General features: G+C 42.3%; 1 protein-coding gene across 1 annotated transcript; it reads right to left on the bottom strand.

Annotated features, from left to right (window-relative positions):
- Nucleotides 1–225: 225 nt before the first annotated feature.
- CCDC174 (coiled-coil domain containing 174) lies at nucleotides 226–21,163 on the bottom strand. The gene is made up of 11 exons (XM_011950675.1): nucleotides 21,038–21,163; nucleotides 18,337–18,441; nucleotides 17,234–17,334; nucleotides 13,929–13,987; nucleotides 11,124–11,301; nucleotides 7,715–7,810; nucleotides 6,213–6,355; nucleotides 5,651–5,745; nucleotides 4,989–5,121; nucleotides 3,115–3,267; nucleotides 226–1,990 (listed from the first exon to the last, which is right to left on the bottom strand). Exons 1-11 carry the CDS (start codon nucleotides 21,077–21,079, stop codon nucleotides 1,692–1,694), a joined length of 1,404 nt encoding a protein of 467 aa, XP_011806065.1. The 5' UTR covers nucleotides 21,080–21,163; the 3' UTR covers nucleotides 226–1,691.
- Between the last annotated feature and the right edge of the window lie 618 nt (nucleotides 21,164–21,781).

Genomic DNA, 21,781 nt, shown 5'->3' with positions numbered 1-21,781 from the left:
ATATGTTTTATTTCTGGACTTTCATCTCTATTCCACTGATCTATGTGTCTATTCTTATGCCACTACCACACTGTGTAGATTACTGTAGCTTTGTGGTCAGTCTTGAAGTCAGGAAGTGTGAGTCCTTTGTTTTTTCTCTAGATTGTTTTGGCTATTCTGGGTTCCTTGCATTTCCATGTGAATTTTAAGATTAGCTTGTCAATTTCTGCAAAAAAGGCAGCTGGGTTAGTTGGTTTTTATGTGTATTTCTTAAAAAAAGCAATTACCCAATTAGGCTGACAGAATGATTAGGCTGACCATTAACAGGACTGGCACCTTTACCCTCGGTGTTTAGAGGTAAGTTTGTAAGAATTCAGGATGTTTGTCTAAGATTGCTTGATACTAGGGCAACAAAACTAAGAGCAGAGGGCACTGAAAAGTCTGTCTGCGAGTTAGACATCAATTGTATTTAAGTCTGAGATCTGCTCCTTAGGTACCATATGACCCTGCACGAGTCATCGACCCCTCCACACTCCAGTGTCATCTGTAATGAGGATGGGGCACTCCCTTCCACACTGCAGCACTGTGGGAACAGAGACAATGCCATTGCAGAGGACGCCCAGGGGACAGTCTCCTTCACTCACTCCTCTCCTTCCCACTCCTCAAGGAACATCAAAGACTTGTGCTACACATTCTCACAGCACTCACTGGCCTGGGAACCAGCTATGGGAGCCCTATGGGCCAGGTCATCAACCCTCAACTGCTTGTCTGCAGCTGTAGGAACCCTCTGAGGTGTGGCAGGCAGAGGATGGGGTGGGTGCCCAGGCACCCCACTGACTTTCTGGAGCCCTGCCCACCCCCAACCCTCTCCTTGTTACTAATGACATGGCGACCCACCTGCTCCACTGTGCAGCCCCAAGTCTGATCCAAGTCAGGTTCCTGAACGTGAGGAAGCTGAGCATGGCGGCGACAGAGAGGTGGAATGCGCTGAAAAGCTCTAACCATTGCCGCTAAGGCATATCAGTCTCTGACTAGATGCAGCAGCCTCCACGTACGTCCATCATTCAACACACATTTACTGAATGCCCACTGCACACAGGAGTGTAGGTAATAGGATGGTATGACAGTAAAAGTAAGTAAACAACTCCCACTTCTACCTTTCTGGACTACGAAGAGCTCCTCCTGGTCTTCCTTATCATTTCCTATGTGATTACTTCCGGATCCTCTTGGAGAACACATTTTGCCTCCCATGCACTCTGCCACTGCTTGACAAGGAGAAATTCCTCCTGACCTATGTTCCATCAGCTGATCTGGAAGCTGAATCCTTGGAATAAAGACATCTGCATGCTAGTATTTGCAAAAGGAATGGAAAAGAACCCTTAAATATGAGTAAGTCGTGGGAGTAGGTATGAAAGAGACAGGGTTTTAAGCACATCTCAGTGTCAAATTTTACAGAATAAATACTTCTATTCTATTGCCGTTCACATGTAAATCCAGGTAGGTATGTCCCTATCCCTCTTAGAATAAAATGAACAGCCAAGTGGGCAAAGTTTCCACGACTTTCCTCCTTGCTGACAAATCCAACCTCAAGTGTGTGCCTCCTAGGGAAAGGAGAGGACAAAGGTACAATTCAGTTCCTAAAGTCATTTCTCTCTCTCTGGGAGAGAAAGGCACTGTCAAAGTACAAACCCAAGCCAGGGTGCTTTGAAAGATCAAGTCACTTGTTTGTAATACGAAATCATGTCATCCAGAGTTTTGAAATTAACTGTGGGGGCTTGTGGTGGGTTGTCGGGGACAGGAGTGGGTGACGTATGTGCAGGGCTAGGTCCGTGGCTCTGGTCAGGGCACTGCCCTGGGTCACTCTGTGCTGGCCCAGGCCTGCTCCATGCCTGGCTGCTGGAAAAACCAGTTCTCTTCTGACCCACAAAGTAATCTGACGGTGGGGCAAACTCAGGATCTCTCTCAGCCCGGAGATCTGACTGCCTCTTCGACCAGTATCCAAAGGAAAATTCTAGTAAAAATAAGAAAGAAAATTATTAGAACAGACTAACAAATCAGTTGAATTTATTGTTACTATTATCCAATCGTTGCATATATTTCTTAAAAGCCACCACAAACTATCCAAAGAACAAGAATGGCAACAGTAAAACTATGTTACAAGGTATAAGTAATACCTACAACCAGTATAAAAGACCAGGCTAAGAAAAGGGAGTGACTACCTCTAGATGGGAAATACAGAAAAAGAGAAATACAGACAAATCATCTGCTTGACATGACACTGTAGGTATTTCACACCAAAATACAAATTTTGTCCTTTATTGAGTTTTGGAAGACACAAACGGGACCTGCCCAACCTTGTTTGGTATTTCACCTCTATTTCTAACAGTGGCTCTTGCATTTCTCTTACTTTAGCTTTGGATCTTATCAGCTCAGACAGCATGGACTAATGTTCTACTGAAATGATTTTTTTCAAAGAGGCATAAACCATAGTCTTCCAAAGAGAGGCTGCTGTGGACACTCTAGAGAATTTACCCGGCTGGGCGCGGTGGCTCAAGCCTGTAATCCCAGCACTTTGGGAGGCCGAGATGGGCGGATCACGAGGTCAGGAGATCGAGACCATCCTGGCTAACACGGTGAAACCCCGTCTCTACTAAAAAATACAAAAAATTAGCCGGGCGAGGTGGCAGTCGCCTGTAGTCCCAGCTACTCGGGAGGCTGAGGCAGGAGAATGGCGTGAACCCGGGAGGCGGAGTTTGCAGTGAGCTGAGATCCGGCCACAGCACTCCAGCCTGGGCGGCAGAGCGAGACTCCGTCTCAAAAAAAAAAAAAAAAAAAGAGAATTTACCGAAAAAATGTCCAGGAAAATTCCCCAGTGCAACTATGTGTGAATCCAGGTTAGTACACTGGCATGTAGACCATTTTCAACTGAACATAAAAGAGGCTGCAAAAAACAGAGCACATGAGAACACCAAACCTTCATAATACTTTAAAGGCAGATCCTGAGAAATGGCATTCCAAAGCTGTAAAACCACACGAGGCAGCACGAAGTTAAAACTTACCCCAAGTGCTTCTGGAAAAAAAAACCATTTTCCATTCACTAGAGAGTTCTTACACCTCAGAGCCCGCCTCCCTTACCTTTTCCGCGGTCCCACTCCCGGACGTGTGGCACTCCGGGCTTGGTGTCCTTCCTCTCCTGGACAATGACTTCTACCTTGCTACTCTGGGCAGCAGGACGTGGAGCTGGCACAGGCTCTGGCTCCAGTGGCAAAGGCCCAATAACATCTCCATCTATTTTTGTAAGGGAATAAGACATTTCTAAAAATACAGAACATGCTAATCCTGAAAGTAAAAGTAACCATCAATATTTATGAATTACCTATCATGTCCCAGGCAGTGGATTAAGTCTTTTGTATACAACAGCGTTATTTAATTCTTATAACAATCCTAATAAATTCAATATTTCCATGTTATCCCCATTTTATAGAGGGGGAAAATTAAGCTCTGAAATGGTACACAGGTAGAAAGTGATACGGGATGGGGTCCTGAGCTGGGCTGGATGGATTTTAGTCTCTGTGCCCCTCACTATGCCACTCTGCTTCTCCAAACTGGCAATCGCAGGACCAGAAACCCCCAAATCACTCAACTAACATCACAATCTCAGAGCAGAAGCGAGCAGAGCCAAGGGGATGAAGAGTTGGGGTCTGGTGTAGGCTCTTCAATTTTGGTCACATTTTTTAAATGTAAAAGAAACACAGATTTTTAAAAAACACTGCGGTGGCACTTCACATTTTCTGGACATGACAGATGTTCAGGAGATGGAGCAAAATTAGACAAACAATCTGCACAGCTTAACATGTTATAGAGACAGCATTTATCTGAAACTAAACAGATGGTTTTCAAATTCCTAAATGTTTCTGGTCTGTTTTGTTCAGACATTAGGAAACGGCCCATGGCTTCACATAAGCTTTGTGAGAGATGGAGAGCTGTATGACCCCCTCATACCCACACTCCCCCTTTTCCTTTGGGTAATAGAATGCCCCCAGGTTTCAGCTGAGCATGTGGCCAGCTTGCTGGAGAGGCCATTTCCCAGCTTCTCCTACAGTGAGGTGTGGCCCACAGGACTGAGCTCTGGCCAGTGGGATGTAAATGCATAGGTTGTATGTAAGTTCCCACTCACAGCTCTAAAACGGAAGCTGGCTCCCTCCCTCGTCTCCCTGCCTACCCCTAGGCTGGATCATGAACAGGGGAGCAGGGGAGCAAGCTTTGTGCAGAAGAAAAAAATACTCTAGGAAATGGCAGAAACAGCAAGACTGGAGGAAGCCTGGGACTAGATGACCACCTGGGGCAGAGCTGCTCACCTAGCCCGGATACCCACTCACCCACCCACCTCCAAGTTGTTAAGTAGAGAAACAGATCTCTATATTGTTTGAGCCATTCTATGTAGGAGTCTCTGGATTGATGGCAATTTAGCTTATACTACCACAACTTACACACTAAGCTAGTCTGACACAGCATTTAATAGTGTTTCCAAGGGGAACTGTGCTCCAAGTTCCAAATCACCAACTTCTGGAGCACAGTTCTTTGGTAAGCTTTGGCAAGCTGTCGATATTCATATTTCTAAATTCTTTTACTACGTAACTTTATGAATACAAATTTCTTAAAATATATATATAAAATAACCAATAGCAAAAAATGTAAGTCTAAAACATATACGCAAAACTAAACTTTATCTTAAAATATCTCTTTACTGTCTCAATTACAAGACTATGCCATTCTAAGACGCAACACAATGTACTGTTGCTTCATATCCTCATCTATAGCCTAAAAATATTGAATGTCATTCTGCATCACTTTGGTTATAAAAATTGCTCCTGCCAGTACCTCAAAGGTATACTGTTTGCTTAGATATAAAACTAAATGGCTAATTTTCATGTTGCCAGCCCTATTAGCAAGACGTCAATGGAACAAAATTTTCCCTTTTGAAGTTCAGCAACATAGACATGACATACCTCTGTTTTCTTCCTCTGTTCCACCTTCTTTTGATTTTTTCATCTTTTTTTGTCGAAGTTTGGCAAGTCTTGCCTCTAAGATAGCCTTTCGCTTTTCCTTTATGTTTTCTCGTTTTGTTCTCTGATCTGTTGTCTGAACAGAAAATCAGAAAATTATTTGCTCGAAGCCAAATTTGCAATATTCCTGTTCAAAAAGATGAAATTTTCTTCTAAAAATAGACTGGCTAATTGATCTTCAGGCCACCTCTAAGAAGCTATCCTTGAGATCCTTATAATGAAGCCCTATGAAGTACTCTTACATCAACCCTCCGATGTCTTACAAAGTTTCATAAGCGTTCAAAGAGCATCTTGCAAGCCTTAACACTCAAGAAAACCAACCCATTCCATCCTACACCTTAATCCCTTAAGTAATTTACTATTTTCCCATCCAAGTCGCTCCAAAAGTGCCATATTTGGCACCAGATTTAAAACATCAAAGTTGCACAGGTTACTTGTGAGCAGTTATAAAATTTGAAACACAAAATAGTATGGCAACTACCTTTATGCAATTCCAAATATCAATTTTAATTTCTAGTTAATTTACTAGATTTTTCTGCAGTGTGGTCCAGCAAGAAACCAAGCGCTCACATCCTTCCTCACAGCCACTTGGGATTTATCTGTACCTGTTCACGCAGCATCTCTAAGGTTTTCATCTGCTTGTTTCTCAACTCTTTGTCTCGGGCAAAGGCAAAATACCCAACGCCAAGTTGCCGGGCCTCTGAAAGAAGTACAAATTACCCAAAAGATCAGACTGTCCTGATCATTCAACTATACTCAAGCCACATTTCCTACCAAAGCAAAAAGAAACACAGTGATATTTGGCACAAGTTTTAAAAAAAGAAAACAGCTAAGCGAAAAAACAAAACACCAAAGAAACACAAAAGTTAGACCAAGTTTTTGTCCTGTTTGCCAAGGGAAGCATAACAAACGTTCGTTTGCTTTCAGGGGCTGTCTCCACTTCTCTTGGGGAACGATCCATTGGATTACCAGACCCTCTGTCAGGAAGATATTCCCAATGTGAGTATTTTAAGGCTATGAAGTCAACAAAGGAAATATTTTCAATTTCCAAAGCAGGATCTTTAATTTCCATGTAAAAGCTATTGCTTTATGAATACTTCCCTTAATGTTTGCCATCAGTTTAAGATTAGAAAAAAGATTTGCAAAGCTGCAAGAAAATAGTCATACCATTTTCCCGAATGTCTTCATAATGTACGGGCCCCATGGGCCTCTTCAGGGCCTCTCTTTCTTCTTCCTCCCATTGCTGGCGCTGAAGTTCTTTTCTCATATCTTCAGATAACAGGGTTTTTTCATTAGCAGGACTAATAAAACTAGTAGGAAAACACAGCAAAAACTATCTTCAGATAAGGACTGAGATATCAGTGTTTAAGTACAGTCAGTTGCATCATGGATAAGTAACACTACTTGATAAAGAAGACAGGGAACTACAGAGGCTTCTGACCCACAAGACTGCTGGAAAATCAATTACACAGCCTTCACCTTTTTTTTTTGAGACTAGTCTTGCTCTGTTGCCCAGGCTGAAGTGCAGTGTCACAATCTCGGCTCACTGAAACCTCCGCTTCCCAGGTTCAAGAGATTCTCCTGCCTCAGCCTCCCGAGTAGCTGGGATTACAGGCACCCAACACCACATCCGGCTAATTTTGTATTTTTAGTAGAGACAGGGTTTCACCATGTTGGCGAGGCTGGTTTTGAACTTCTAATCTCAGGTGATCTGCCTACCTTGGCCTCCCGAAGTGCTGGGATTACAGGCGTGAGCCACTGCACCCGGCCAGCCTTCACCCTTCTTACTCAAGCACGAGACTCGTTACATGAGCATGACGGAATCTTGCCCGAGCACTCAAGACATAAAACTTTCCTTCCACCCAGGTCCTGGGCTGACCAGATGGGAGGTGGCCCAGGCAGGGAGGGGGAACTCCGGGTCTCCTCCTGTGGATGGTTTCTCATCTGGGGACATGAAAACTGCTTAACATTTTGGCCTGAGTGATGTCTCCTGTCCTTGCAGATGGCCAGGCCCTGAGAAGCTCAAGGTTTCCGCTCTCCCTTTCTCATGCCAAGCCAAAGGCTATCTGCTGGATGCCTGAACCTGCAGGACTTGGACAAGGTGGAGTTTCTCCCAACACTTCTCACATAAAAGTTCCTGTAGTAAGAGGAATTTATTCCCCTGGATGTTTCAGAGTTATCTCTTAGGTCTTGTGTTTTAGAGTTACCTCTTAGATCTTATGTTTTAGAGTTATCTCTTAGGTCTTAGGTCCTGCTGAAAAATCTAGTTATAAGGTCCTTACTTCAGAAATGCAACGATACATAAAGAAAAAGTGAATAAGTTCTCTCCCTGGAGCCACTTGCTTGTGGGAAAATCAAGTGTAAATTCTCAAACCACTTTCTCCACAAAGGCTGGTTTGCTGGTTTGGTTTGGGCTTATTCTGTCACTCTGTAGTCAGACATCCTTCAAGGTGAAAGAGACAGCTCTACTCATCTACCAGTCAGGTTGTTCTCGAAGTGTGGATTATGTGTGTATGTGCATGCTAACCACTAAAAAGTGCTTCAATCAATCAATATTTCCTTACTGGAGCAACAGAGATCATTAATTATAAAACAGCCTCCCCTCACAAAACAATCCCTGTGGCTGCATTTCAGACCTGGGCAGAGCTCTGCATACCACACACACTTACAGTCTCCCCTGAAGATTTTTATCCATCTCCAGCAGATCTGGCAAATCTTTTCTCATACAGCGCCGGGAACGCCCCAAAGAGTCCACATAATCCACCCTGAAATGAAAGCAAAAAGATATGAAGGACTTGTACATATGTACAAGCCCCTAAGTCAGGGAGTAGGTGAACAGTGAAGGGGAAAGAGAAGCCTCACTACCAAGAAGAGACCCCAGCCTCAGAGACCACCACCATTGATAGGAATATGCTTTTTAAAGCTGACACACAATAAGCTCATTGTGCTCCTTATTAAATATTAGTTTTAGAAACTGTTGACAATAATTTTGATCATTTATGTCTTTGATTTCACAGATAAATCACCCACACAGAATTTTGCTGCAGCATCTATGAACTTACTTTAATCTAGTTAAGACAATTCCAGACATTTTATCAGTATCTTAGTAACTTTGCCTTGTGCCTGAGATTCTCAACTTGCTCATTTCCTCACAGACTTCAAGTCAGACTTTTTCTTCTTTCTCTTATTTCCTCTAATTGGTACAATTCTGCCCAATGTATTAGCAATCTGATAATGTAAGAAATTCACAGTATTTTTCAGAGTTGGACTCTTCTTAATTAGGAGGAAGCCAAACACCATACCTCTCTCCTCATCTTTGCTCAAACTAGACAGTGGTTAGACAGCTAAGCCAGGCAGATAGCAAGGCAAATGAAATATTCTTACTTCCTACAATAGAAAATATGGACAGATTTTCATGACAAACATCTCATTTGTATTATGACGCAACAGATATTTTACTTTTTAAATTATGGGCAGAGAATCTCCTACAGCCTTTAGCAGGGTACTGAATACACACTTAAGGGTCCAATAAGTACTACCTGGCAGACCAATCTAAGGTCAGATTCGGTAGGTATGTGGCTTTGCTTTTGTTAGCAATTTTTTTTCCCTCAAGCAATACTGATTTCAATTGTTAGTTGTGATTTAAAAACTGAGTGTTTACTCTAGTACTGAAGCTGATTATCACAAGAAATAAAACCTCCAACTGCAGCAAGCAGTTTCTTTCTTCCTTTTCTTCCCCCTCAAATGGATGGGGAAGAAAACCATCTAGCCAGATGGTCTGTGTAATTATTTACAGTATCTTGGAAAGATTTTCTACCACCTGGAATTTAACTATCAAAAGGATTTTACAAGCAATTACGATTCTGGAGCTTAATTTAAAAACAAAAAAATGTGTCAGAACTGCTTGCAGAGCGTCTTCCTTCACCATATGGTGGCATGTGACACCTTCAATTGCCCTCCAAACTCTTCAAATCACTGGCAAATTGCTTGTAATCACACAGGCATTAATAAGCAAAAATTTTTAAAAAGACATTAGACATTTCAAAGGAGATGAGATTTCTGCTTTGAAAAGCAATCATAGACTATTCTGTTTCTGGAGAAGGCCTCCAAAACGTACAGATCCCATTAAATAGAAGTGGCAAGACAGTAGTCAGCCACGGCTCCATCTAATCAGCAATCACTCACTGAGCAACCCCTGCAGGCAAACAAAGCTTTCCTCAGGCAAGGAGAATAATACAGGAGGGCTAACAGCCATGCCACCTTCCAAGGGTCTGGGGAAGTTAAGGCACACACCCATGAAACGCTTATTAACAACACTGGGTACATAAAGACTACCAAAAGTTTGCTAAAATCTTTTTCTGATAATGAGGCCTAGTATGTGACAATAATAAATAAAAGGTAATACCCGAAGAGCAGGAAGTATATTAAGTGCTACCTGACTTCAGATGAGGGAGCAATCACTTAAGAGATTAGAAATGATAGGCCAGGCCTAGTGGCTCATGCCTGTAATCCCAGCACTTTGGGAGGCCCAGGCGGGAGGATTGCTTGAGCCAAGGAATTCAAGAAGAGCCTAGGCAACATAGTGAGACCCTATTTCTACAAAAAAAAAATTAAAAACTGAGGCAGGAGGATTGCTTCAGCCCAGGAGGTCGAGGCTACAATGAGCCACGATCATGCCACTGCACTCCTGCCTGGGTGACGGAGTGTGGAGACCCTGCCTCAAAAACAAATAAATAAGAAAGAAAGAAATGATGAAGAAAGGCACCAAAAGAAGAGACTGTATGTTCTTCTCTTTTGGTTCCTTATAGCTTGCAGGCTGTTCAAGCCTGTTCCAAATGGTACCAAATGGTACCTGTTCCAAATGGTACCAAATTATTTAGATGTAAGAAAGTAGGTAAGAAAATACCTGTTTTATCCCAATGAGAATGTTATTTCTGAACCAACATGGACACCCTCAGTGGAAGGAAGATGCAGCTTCTCTGCCATCCACAGTAGCTGGGACTGCTCTCTTCAGCTCATCAATGACTGCCCACAGGGCCAAAGGCTGACAAAAGATCAACGCCTGCTGCAAAGAGTCCTGAGAAGTTCCCAAAAAATGCCCACCATGAGGAGGCTATTTCAGCCTTGAAAGGAGGATGAGAAGGATCCCAAAGGCAAGAGGGTGGGTTCCCAGAAAATTGTCAGAGCATCAGTACAGCTCTCAGCAATTTCAAGAACTGCTGAATAGTTTCCAAACAATAATATCTTAGGTAGAAAAAAATCATTATAACAGAATTCCCATTCTGGTCTCTCTACTTGTTGATAGTCTCTTTAAGGAAAAGACGAGTTTGGTTCTTCTATCATTCATCTACATATAGGCAAAATTCAGGAAAATGTCAATAATAAAGGTTTACAAAATGCCTGCTTATACTTCACAGGCAGTAGTTTCTTGTGTAGCCCAGAACACTCTTACTTCTTGAAGCGGGATTAAAGTAAAGGGTCATGGGAATGAGGCAGTATAATCTCTATTTTATACGGGAAGATCCTGAGCCTCAAAGACTGAGGAACCTGATTAAGATCATACAGTCAGTGAGAGGTACAGCTGGAATCGTCCAAGGCCCACGAGTCCACACCACACTGCCAAACAATGTCACAGTCAGAGTAAGACATACAGGGCCACCACTGCCGGCTTCCTTCTCCTAGATGGCAGCTCTCCACCATGTCAGAACGAGGACACAGGTAACGCAGCAGCTCAGGTACAAAAGGAAGGCGCTCTGCCTGCACTGTTTCATGTTAGTGATCCAGGCAAGCCAAGTCTGCCAGGCACTGAGTCTCCTCGGGCCTGGCACAGGGCTGGGCACACAGCAGGAGCTCAGTCAGTATTTGTAATTATATGTAACTATTGTAATTATGTCTTCATTTGAGCTACTGTTTTTACATCCATAATAACCTCATCCAACCTAACTTAAAAGGAAGTCTCAAAAGAACACCCAGGAACAATAAAGAGAAATGGCTTGATAACAACCCAACAAAATCACTCCCAAAATGTCAGCACAAGTCTGAGGATGTTCCTCAGAGCTAATCCATGATGTTACCAACCATTCTTCACTGGGGTCTTGGGGAGGAGGGATCTCTCCCTCAGGAAGGTTTTCCTCATCGTCGTCCCTTTCTCCTGCCTTTTGAGAATCTCTATGGGCACCAGATGCCTCCATTTCTTTGCGCTTGTCTATGATCTTCTGCGTGAAATCCACAAGGTACATATCCTCCACTTCTTCATCTAGGACATAAAAATCAGTTTTCAGACATCAAAAAGGAAAATCACACATGGAATTGACAAGAAGCAGTCGCATTCATTGCCTGGTGGCCCCATCACCCCTGACGGCTCATCAGCCAATGCCTCCACTCCTCAAACGTTTACAAAGACACAGCCACCTTGGGAACTGACACATACTACACAAAAAAATCTTGAAAAAGCCTAAAGTTTTCTGTTGCCTCATCAATCACTACCTGAGTAAGCAAAACCATCTTAGAATGTCATTTTAAGATAACACAACAGTCTGATTTTATGCAACTCATCCAACCAATTACATCATACAGAAGCAAAACTGCATTTTCCATGTCATCAGATTAGGACAGTAGAACTTCTTGCTTTAGGTGTTACATATCTGTCTCATCATGCGGGCTGGATCACTAGCCCTGATTATACTGTTGTGGTTTGGTAAATGTTTTAAAGATCATAATACAGGTAAAAGAAGTCATCTGAGTTCTTGTCAAGCCAATGAACACCAATTCCAGGCAAGGCATGGAGCGAGACCCTACAGGACATATACAGATACGCAAGACACTCTCTGCCTGCAGGGCTTATGGTCCACTTGAGGAGCTAAAACACACACTGACAGTTAAACAACAATCCGTGACACCTAATTTAACCCAGGATAGCTCATGTAGCACAAATTATGTATACCTAAAGTTTCACTACACTGGATTTAGGACACAGTCATTTGAGTCTTTTTCTCTGATGACAGAGATTAAGCTACATTGAACTGACATTAGGCTTCCTATTACCAGTGGTGGTGTTTTCCCCACCTTAGGGTGAAGAAAAACTGAGGCTTCAAAACATAACTTGCCCAAACTTGTAGGTCTGACATATCTATCAGGAGGTGGGCTTGCTGGCTTTGACAAAATCAGGTCTCTACACTCACACTCCTTTGGACCTGATTTCTATATTAACAATATAAGTAAAGTTTGAATCAAAAGAGAGAAGACTTTAATAAAATAAGCTTTTTTTTTTTGAGACAGAGTCTCACTCTTTCGCCCAGGCTGGAGTGCAGTGGCACCATCTTGACTCACTGCAACCTCCACCTCCCGGGTTCAAGTGATTCTCCTGCCTCAGTGTGCCGAGTAGCTGGGACTACAGGCGCCTGCCACCACACCCAGCAAACTTTTGTATTTTTAGTAGAGACAGGGTTTTGCTTGGCCAGGTTGGTCTCAAACTCCTGACCTTTGCTTGGCCAGGTTGGTCTCAAACTCCTGACCATTCCGCCCGCCTCAGCCTCCCAAAATGCTGGGATTACAGGCGTGAGCCACCACGCCCAGCCTAAAATAAACTTATTTTTAAAAACCACAAAATTCCTGAATAGAGAGGAGACGTACTATGAGTTATAAGGCCATAGGCTAGCGAGGAGGCGGCCATCCTGCTGCCTCTTCAGGAAGAAGGCAAAGCCTCTCCTACAGTGCCTAGCTTTGTTGAGTGTCTGCCCTTCCTGTGCTAGGCTCCTGCTATACAGAGAAAGTGCCCCTGTGGTCTGGAAGCAGCAGCCAGGGACCTAGGACCAGCCTTGCCTCTCTCCTACTGTACCTGGGCCCCAGCCATGCTAGGCTAGGTGACTCTGTTGACCTCTGGCCCTGCCCTCCCTCGGCTGGTCTGCTCACCAATCTAGCCCTGCAGGATCCCTTTCTCCAGCTTGCCAAACGTAAGCCCAACTTCTCCCAAAAGACTTCCCTGATTACATATTCACTTTCCCTGCCTTTTGGGAATGAAATAGGCACTGCCTCATAAAATCTCTTCTACTGTTGTCTAATTATAGATTGGGTTTTTTCTGGGGCGTATGAGATAAGGGAGCTTTTTTTTTTTTTTTAGAGACGGGGTTTCACTCTGTCACCTAGGCTGGATCATAGCTCACTACACCCAGGATGCAGTGGCAGGATCAACAGCTCACTGTAACCTCAAACTCCTGAGCTCGAGCCTCAGCCTCTTAAGTAGTGGGACTATAGGCATGAACCACCATGTCCAGCTAATTTTTAAATTACTTTTTGTAGAGACAGAGTCTCACTATGTTGTCCAGGCTGGTCGCAAACTCCTGACCTCAGGTGATCTACCCACCTTGGCCTCCCAAAGTGCTGGAATTACAAGCGTAAGCCACTATACCCAACAGATTTAGAGCAATTATAAGCACATCACAGAAAAAAACAAATAGAAAATAGAGGGATAACAGGGAAAGAAAAAATGTAACTCTAGCACCTGACAGAACCACAATTCCACCCAGCCCCACCCACCCTGTTTTAGCATAGCTGTAATTGTAGGTAACTGTGACTGACTCAGACATTGTTCCTAACTTTGCTTTGTTCTGTGCCATTTTCCTCGGAAGATGACCCTGCCTTGAGGGCAGAGGCAGAGGATCTGGCTTCCAGTACTTGTTTCTCCCTTCCAGGCACCTAACATGCTGCCAGGCACCCACCAGACACTTGGTAAATTATTGCTGATTTTCTTGTCTCTGTGCAGCCACAGAAAGTAAAATTTTGATGTCTAAATTTTCTCTCCTACAGTTATTTTAACAAGTAATATAATACCAAAGGGCTGTATGAATTACAGAAAATAAAGTAGAAATAAAAAATTTTATTTACCTATAAAGTCTCCTTTAGTCATTTTTTCATATAATTTGGCTTTTTCTTCCAATTTTTCCCTAGGAGAAAAAAAAATACAAGTATTAGAAATAGTCTTAAAACTGTTCATCCTGGTTGCCCCCACACTCCCTGCCTGACAGGTATCATCTGCCCATGAGGCCCAGCCTCATGGGGTCAAGACAACCACAACCAGTACAGACCACACCATTCTGAGGAGACCCTCAGACCACCCTGCCCCATGTCTGCTCTGCCAAGGAAAACAGAAGCTCCGTGAGTGCATGGCCTGTGTCCTCTTATTCATCACTGGGTCCCAGGGCCCAAATGACGCTTGGCACACAGCAGGTTCTCAATCAATATTTGATGAATGAATAAGTGAATCAACTGACTTAAGATTCCAACAACTTAACTGCCAACTTAAAACAAATATCAACATTCCAACAAAGCAGCCTCTCTGCTCACAATAATTCTGATGACATGTATTTTTCAGTGGTACAGACCATGAGAGGGGGAGCAATTCTTTATTCTGGAAATACTTAATGATGGTACAGAGAAGCCCCAAAGAGGTCTTCTGCAAGTTCTCTTAGTGAATGATCACTCTTAATCACAGTGTCAGAAATATTCCTCTTTTATTTTATACATCCATTCGCCAAGTACTTATTGCACACGCCCTACCTGCCAAGCGCTGTTTTAGGCACTGAGGACTCACAGGAACAAGAAAAAGTCCCAGTTTCCTGGGAGTTTCCATTCTAGAGATGGAGAAGGACAATAAAGCTAAATAAATAAAGCAATGAAAAGGAGGATCTGAGACTGTGAGAAGAGCTGTAAAGGGAACAGACACATGCCAGCAGAGGCCCCTTGACATGCAGTAATGCAGTGCATGGTGGACCAGCTCACTCATATCAGGTTTCTAAGACCCCTATTTTGGAGGGCTCTTAATGTAACTAGCTGATCATCAGAGGATCTTACTGTTTTAATGAAAAGAAAACTAAAAAAAAGTTAAAAGTCAAACAAAACACAAAGCAACAAGTGTCAGGTTAGAGTGAGTGAGCAGGACACTAACTCAGAGAGGGCAGTCAGGGGAAACCTCTCTGAACATGACAACTTAGCCATGGTTTGCACAGCAAGAAGCAGCCAACCACAGGAGGATCTGGGGGCAGGGGAGGCAGGGCAGAAAGAGGAAAGATTAAGAGAGAATGAGCTTGACATTTTCAAGGAAGAGAGACCAGTAGAGCAGAGAGCGCTGAGCAAAATAGAGAATGGTGCAAAATGGACAGAGACAGGCAAGGACGAGAGCAAGTGAGAAAGGATATGAAACTTGGTGCAGTGTAGCAACAGTTTTCAGGGGTCAGGAACAGTCTACAAGTGGATAATCGAGATCAAGTAAGATGTCAGGGAAACGGCCGCTGGATTTAGTGCATGAGGATGTCACTAGTGACTTTAAAGAACAATTTCTTCTGTTGAGTTAGAAAGGTGGAATTCAGAGTATGAGAACAGGGACACTGTCTGCAACCTCTAAGTGCCAGATACTATGTATCTCCTTTAATTCCTTGAAGGACTTCATAACCTAAGTATTAACCACCTCACTTCACAGATAAAGAAAGAGTCTTAATGGATAACTAACTTGCCCAAGGCCTTCCACCTCAAAAAAGCCTGGGACTGTGCTTGTGTGTTCTGAGCTCTGGAGGGAGGCAGATGTCCTGCAGATGTCTTGACTCCCACAACACAGCAAAACCAAAGTGCTTCATAAAAGTTACTGCATAGAAAAAGCACAGCAAAGTGCCAAGAAAAACTCTTGATATACAGAGCAAAATAATAAAAGATCATGGTAACTATGGACAAAATTAAAATTCTGAGAATATGTCCAAGAGTGGGAAATGTCTCAAAACTGATCATATCTTTAAGTAAAGCCTAAGGTCTGTTGGGGACAGGTCAAATGCTAAGAAAAAAAGTCCACAAATGGGCTAATATTCTGCCTTCTATTTTCAGACCCAAGATTGCTGAGCAACCTTGGCAACTACTGTTTGCAACCACAGAATTTTATTATTCCACGTATCCAAAAGCACGTCATGCCAAACATTAAAGCCTGGGATTCTCTCTGAGAGTGAAGCTGTCTTTTCTTTAGAAAAATAATAAAGATGGAATGACAGAATTAGAAAAATCATCATTCTGAAACCAGCATTGTGATAAATGATAACTACCAAGATTCATTAATGATAACAAATCGTTGCATGGAAATGAGTTGGTGAAGAGGATATTCACACATTCTCCAAATTTCTCACTTCAGATTACTATTAATTACAAATTGAGGAGGCATCTTTACAGTGGTGAAACTAAGTAGGCATACCTTAACCAAGTAATCAAACCTATCATCACCAATAATGACTCAAACTGACCTTATGAGCCTCCTGATGTGATTCAATGGGAAGGACACAATACTATCTACATATTATTCTTACCAAAAACACTTCATGTGACTCTAATTGGTTGTGGGACATTGCAGAAATAACTTGCCTGGACCCTTAAAAACGTTAATGGCATAACAGACAACCAAAAGGCAAGGGAATTGTTCTAGATTTAAAAAGACTAAACAGATTTGACAACTACATACAATGTGTAATCTTTGAATCCTGGATTAATCTTTTTTTTTTTAAATCTATAAAGTACATAATTGTACTGGGACAACTGGTGAAATCTGAATATGGACCACAAAATAGATAATACTCATTTATCAGTGTTAAAGTTCTTGGGTATGACAGTGGTATTGTGGTTATGTAGGAAAATGTTCTTGTTCTCAGAAGATATATGCTGAAAGATTTAGAGGGAAAGTATGATGCTTAACAAAGTCGCTCCATACACGCAGGTGTGTGTGAGAGACAGAGGGAAAGCACCTGTGACAAGATGTTAACTAGGGAATTTAGGTGAAGAATATTAGAATGTTCTATGTATGCTTGAAGTTTTTCAAAATAAAAGGGTGGGGGGAAAATTTAGGGTTTCTAAATTCTAATGTCATCCCAACTAGCCCACACCATGGGAACACTTCTTAATAATGTATTGATAATCTTAGTGTCTAACAAAGGCTGAAAGCAGGAATGTTTCATCTTATAAACTGTGACTATGTCTTATCTTTTTATGATAAGACTACAGATATATCTGCAAATTATATTGTTTTTAGAGTACTTAGAGTATTGGGCTAGAAAGATGTTAAAAATAAAATTTGTAAATCAAAAAGAACAAAATTTGAACTTCCATTTCTCTGCCTGGGCAGCCTCAAAGGTAACTATATTTACCAGAGCTTATAACTTTACCTTGCTTTGTCTAAAGTCTTCTGTTCTTCGATCTTCTGTTCAGCATCCTTCTCAGCTCGATTTGAAACGCCTACATTCTGTTTGCTCCAGATACTTGGTTTCTGGAGAATAATTTTAGAAGACAAAACAGAACCACATGATTGCCAAAAAAATCTACTTGTGCATCAGGAAAAAAAAAAAAAACAAAGGAGATCATGAGATCTTATGAATCAATAGAGATAACTAGATAAGCTGTGTCCTACAAAGAAACTGATTATATGTGGCAAGCAGGAGCTAAAAAAAGAGCCCTCAATTATATAAAGAACTTTTTTTTTTTTTTTTGAGACCGGATCTCACTCTGTCACCCAGGCTCGAGTGTGGTGGTGTGATCTCGGCTCACTGCAGCCTCAACATCCTGAGCTCAAGTGATCCCCCCACCACCTCAGCTTCCCCAGTAGCTGGGAATACAGATGCACACCACCATGCCTGACTAATTTTTTTTTTGTAGAGATAGGGTTTTGCCATGTTGCTCAGGCTGGTCTTGAACTCCTGGGGTCAAGTGATCTGCCTGCCTTGGCCTTCCAAAGTGATGGGATTAGAGGCGTGGGCCACCATGACCAGCCTAAAGAGCTTCTTGAGTGCAGAATCACTTCCTACTATCTTATATTTCCTTAATGATTACAACCTAAATCAAGACTAATGAAAATGTACATATTACAGAGGATTAGTAATACAAATAGTAGACACTATTATCTATAAAACTGGAAAAATCATTCACAGCTCTTATTCACCCTGATATTTTCTGCTATATTCCTATATTATCTAATTGTTTATCTCTATTTGGATACCTAACACCTATAGAACCAGATAACCTTCCGTTTATGAAATGTAAACAATCCACATTTTTCCAAAAGAAGTGCTAAAGAATTAGCACATTACTATGTACTTTTATATAATCTGATTTCTATTTTAATAACATTTCATGCAAATGTTAAACACAAAGATAGAGATTTTTTCCTTAACATTTATGTGTACAGATACCACTGACAACCTTAAAACACTTAAATATGGTATAATTCTCCCATGTTTGGAACCAATGGAGATCATCAGATCTTATTTTTTACCTTGCTAGTTGTTTTTGGTTTTCCAAAAACTCCAGAATCTTTTAGAAGTTTTTCTTGTTTGAATTCTTCTTGCTTTCGGAAGAGTTCAGCCTTAAGATCTACCAGCTAGAAGAAAAGCAGTAAGTAAACAAAAATATTAAATTTTTGCAGGTGACTGGATTCCTAAATTATTATAATTTCCAAAGGAATATTTCAAGTTCTGCTAAATGGACAAATATGGCTAAAAAACTAAATGTGGCTAAAAAACATTAATGTTTAAATGTAGAATCCAGTACACAAATTAAGCTAAGTCATGTTTCATTCTACCTCTACTGCAAATGCATTTTCACTCTAACTTTCAACACTTGAGGCTTTCCTTAGTCAAGGAGAAAGTGATAAAGCAAAATAAAATTAATGAAGTCTGCATCTTTTAGTTTCAGATTAAACTTGCATTATTAAGCACCTTCTCTGTGACTAGGACTGCACTCATTTAATCACCACAACTTATTATTTCTATAAGGAAATGCCGTTATTCCAAAACTATCTGAGCATCCAGTTTGTATATGGTACTTAACACTGAAGAGCAGCACATAAACATGAATCAGACATACTCTCTACCTCAAAGAGCCTACCATGTAACAAGGAAAGTAATTTATAATACCAGCAAAATGTAACAAACTACTCTAGAATGGAAGAAAGTAGCACACAAATTCAGATAAGGGAGCATTTCCTTCCGAGCAGAGTGATCAGAGAAAGCTCTGAGCAGAGCCTTTAAAGACACATTATTTCAACAGCTAGAAATAAAATAGACTGGGTGAATTATAACAGCTCCACGTCTGACTTAATCCATTTCAAAAACCGTAAGTTTGGCTGAATCTCCCGGTTCAAGAAGAGGAAAGAAGGCCAAGGCATAGGGAGTGGGGCAGTTGGGTGAGTATGAGCGCCTCTCCCTCAGCTACAGTAGTCACCCCTGCCTACTCTGCAAAAAAGGACATAACAACCGTTCCCTTTTTAAGGGTCCAGGTACAGCTGCTTATATGGATGGGCATTTGTAAATCAGATACTTAATCACTGACTTAACCATCAGATACTTAAAAAATCACTTTACTTGTTAAGGAAAATAAAAATGGCTGAGTTCAATTTCCATTTTGGAAGAAACTGATTTAAAAGGTAACCATTTAAAAATGCAAAGGGCAGTTTCACTGCAGACCCTAATACTGTAAATTCTTAAAAACAAATGAAAAACTTCTTTTTCTTCTCAGCTTACTTAACCACACCAAATTTTCCAGCCACATATCTTCCTAGTCTACAACGGCCTTTGACTTTAAAAGATGCTCAAAAAATTGTAAATTCTCAAATAGCATTCTTATTACAATTATTGCTAATTTTAGCCTATCAGTATAGGTTGGCTTTAATATTTACAGCTTTTTGGTTCCTGATCTTCAAACAAACATAATAACTAGTACCAATTTTAACCAATACCAGTTATCAATAACTAGTACTCAAATATTGGGACACCTATGTTTTCCTTCATACTCCCTTTGTGTACTAATACTCTTAAGGAAATTCAAGATTAAATCAAAGGTTGGACAATTCGCTCTGATGATGAAAAGGCAGCAGCTTTGGAGTCAGCTAGACTGAATGAGCAAGGGTCTATCACTAAGATTTCTTCCCCCGCCCCCGCCCCAGACGGAGTTTCGCTCTTGTTGCCCAGGCTGGAGTGCAATGGTGCAATCTCGGCTCACCGCAACCTCCGCCTCCAATGTTCAAGCGATTCTCCTGCCTCAGCCTCCCGAGTAGCTGGCATTACAGGCATGCGCCAACACGCCCGGCTAATTTTTTTTATTTTTAGTAGAGACGGGGTTTCTCCATGTTGATCAGGCTGGTCTCGAACTCCCGACCTCAGGTGATCCGCCCGCCTCGGCCTCCCAAAGTGCTGGGATTACAGGCGCGAGCATAGGCGTGAGCCACCGCGCCCGGCTATCACTAAGATTTCTGTATGTAAGCTGGGGAAAGCTACTTCATCTTTCTGGGCCTCAATTTCATCATCTATAAAACGGAGATATTAATAGCACCTACCTCCTAAAGCCATTGGGAGGATTAGTGAGATAGTGCATATAAAGTGCTGGCACAAAATGTGTACTTAGAACACGTTTTCTTTCTAAGGTAGCTGATTTAATAAAGCTGCTTACATCCTTTCAGACTTCACAGTTCCCTGTGACTGCATTAACAACTATTTAGTTCCAGGTGGGGTACGCTGGGCACTTTCGGCTCCTGTGGAATATGTCACACTCTAAAGTTCTGGGAGGACTTTGGGGGTCCCTGAATGGAGAAGAAACCAGGAAGAGGATATGTCTGCATAGCAAAAAGAAGCTACGGTTCCTCCCGACTGTAAGGGAGAAGGCTGGCAAGGTGCAGGTCCTTGCGGGCAGCGCAGAAGGGAGGTAGGGAGATTCCTAACCCACGGGACACCATGTTCAGGTCTGTGTCTGAGGGTTCTGGTCCGGGCGCGTGTCAGAGAAGAGAAGCCCAGTTCAGGATCCTGTAAGAAAACTGAACCGGATCCCCGCTGGAGAAGAAAATCCAGGTCGGGGATTCCTGTTTGAGGGGAGGGGTCAGATCTCTGGGTCCCCGAGTGAAGAAACAAGCTAGGTCGACATTCTTGTCTGATGGAGACAGGGTGAACCCGGAGCCCGTGGAGTTACCTCATACCCTCACTCACCGAGGAGGCCGTGACGTCCAAAGGCTTTTTCCTACGGTCCATGGTCGTGCCAGAGTGTCCCGGCCGAAGAAGGACCTTCGCACCCGAAGCAGGCCTCGTAAGCCTACCTGCGTCGCAACCGGAAGTGTCTTCGATAACGACACTGAGTTTGCGTGAGTTTGCGACGTGAGTTTGTCAGCTCAACGCCATCTTGAGAAGGTCAAAGTGTGGTGCGTATTACGTTCGCCATCATTTTGGAAAGGTCAGAGAGTGCGGAGGTTGACGCTAACTGCTAAGGTCATCTTGAGGGCGGAAGGTAACAAGATTAGCGTGGGCGCCATCTTGAGAAGGGCAGAAAAAGCTTTTGATTGTGTTGGACGCCATATTGGGTGGGGCGGATGTGGGGTTGGGGTCAAAGATAACGCCATCTTGGGGAAGGCTGACGCTTGAGTGAGTGAACTCGAGCATCTCGGGAAAGGTGGATTGGGAGGATCGGAAGAATCTAATTAATTCGACGACGTGCTGCCTGGCACTTTTCGCACGTTAAATAGTTGGTTCTTACAAGAGCGTACGAGATAAGGATTATTATATTAATCTTAGTAGAAATAACAAGAATAATAGCTAACGTTAATATAGTACTTATTATGTGCCACTTTACATATTTCAGCTCTTAAGAAAGTGAACTACCTGGGCCGGGCGCGGTGGCTCACGCTTGTAACCCCAGAACTTTGGGAGGCCGAGGCGGGTGAATCAGGAGGTCAGGAG

This window comes from Colobus angolensis, unplaced genomic scaffold (assembly GCF_000951035.1).
Source record: "Colobus angolensis palliatus isolate OR3802 unplaced genomic scaffold, Cang.pa_1.0 Scaffold31, whole genome shotgun sequence".
Lineage (NCBI taxonomy): Eukaryota > Metazoa > Chordata > Mammalia > Primates > Cercopithecidae > Colobus > Colobus angolensis.
Note: the sequence above shows the minus strand (reverse complement) of the source record. Positions and strands in the feature narration are given on the sequence as shown.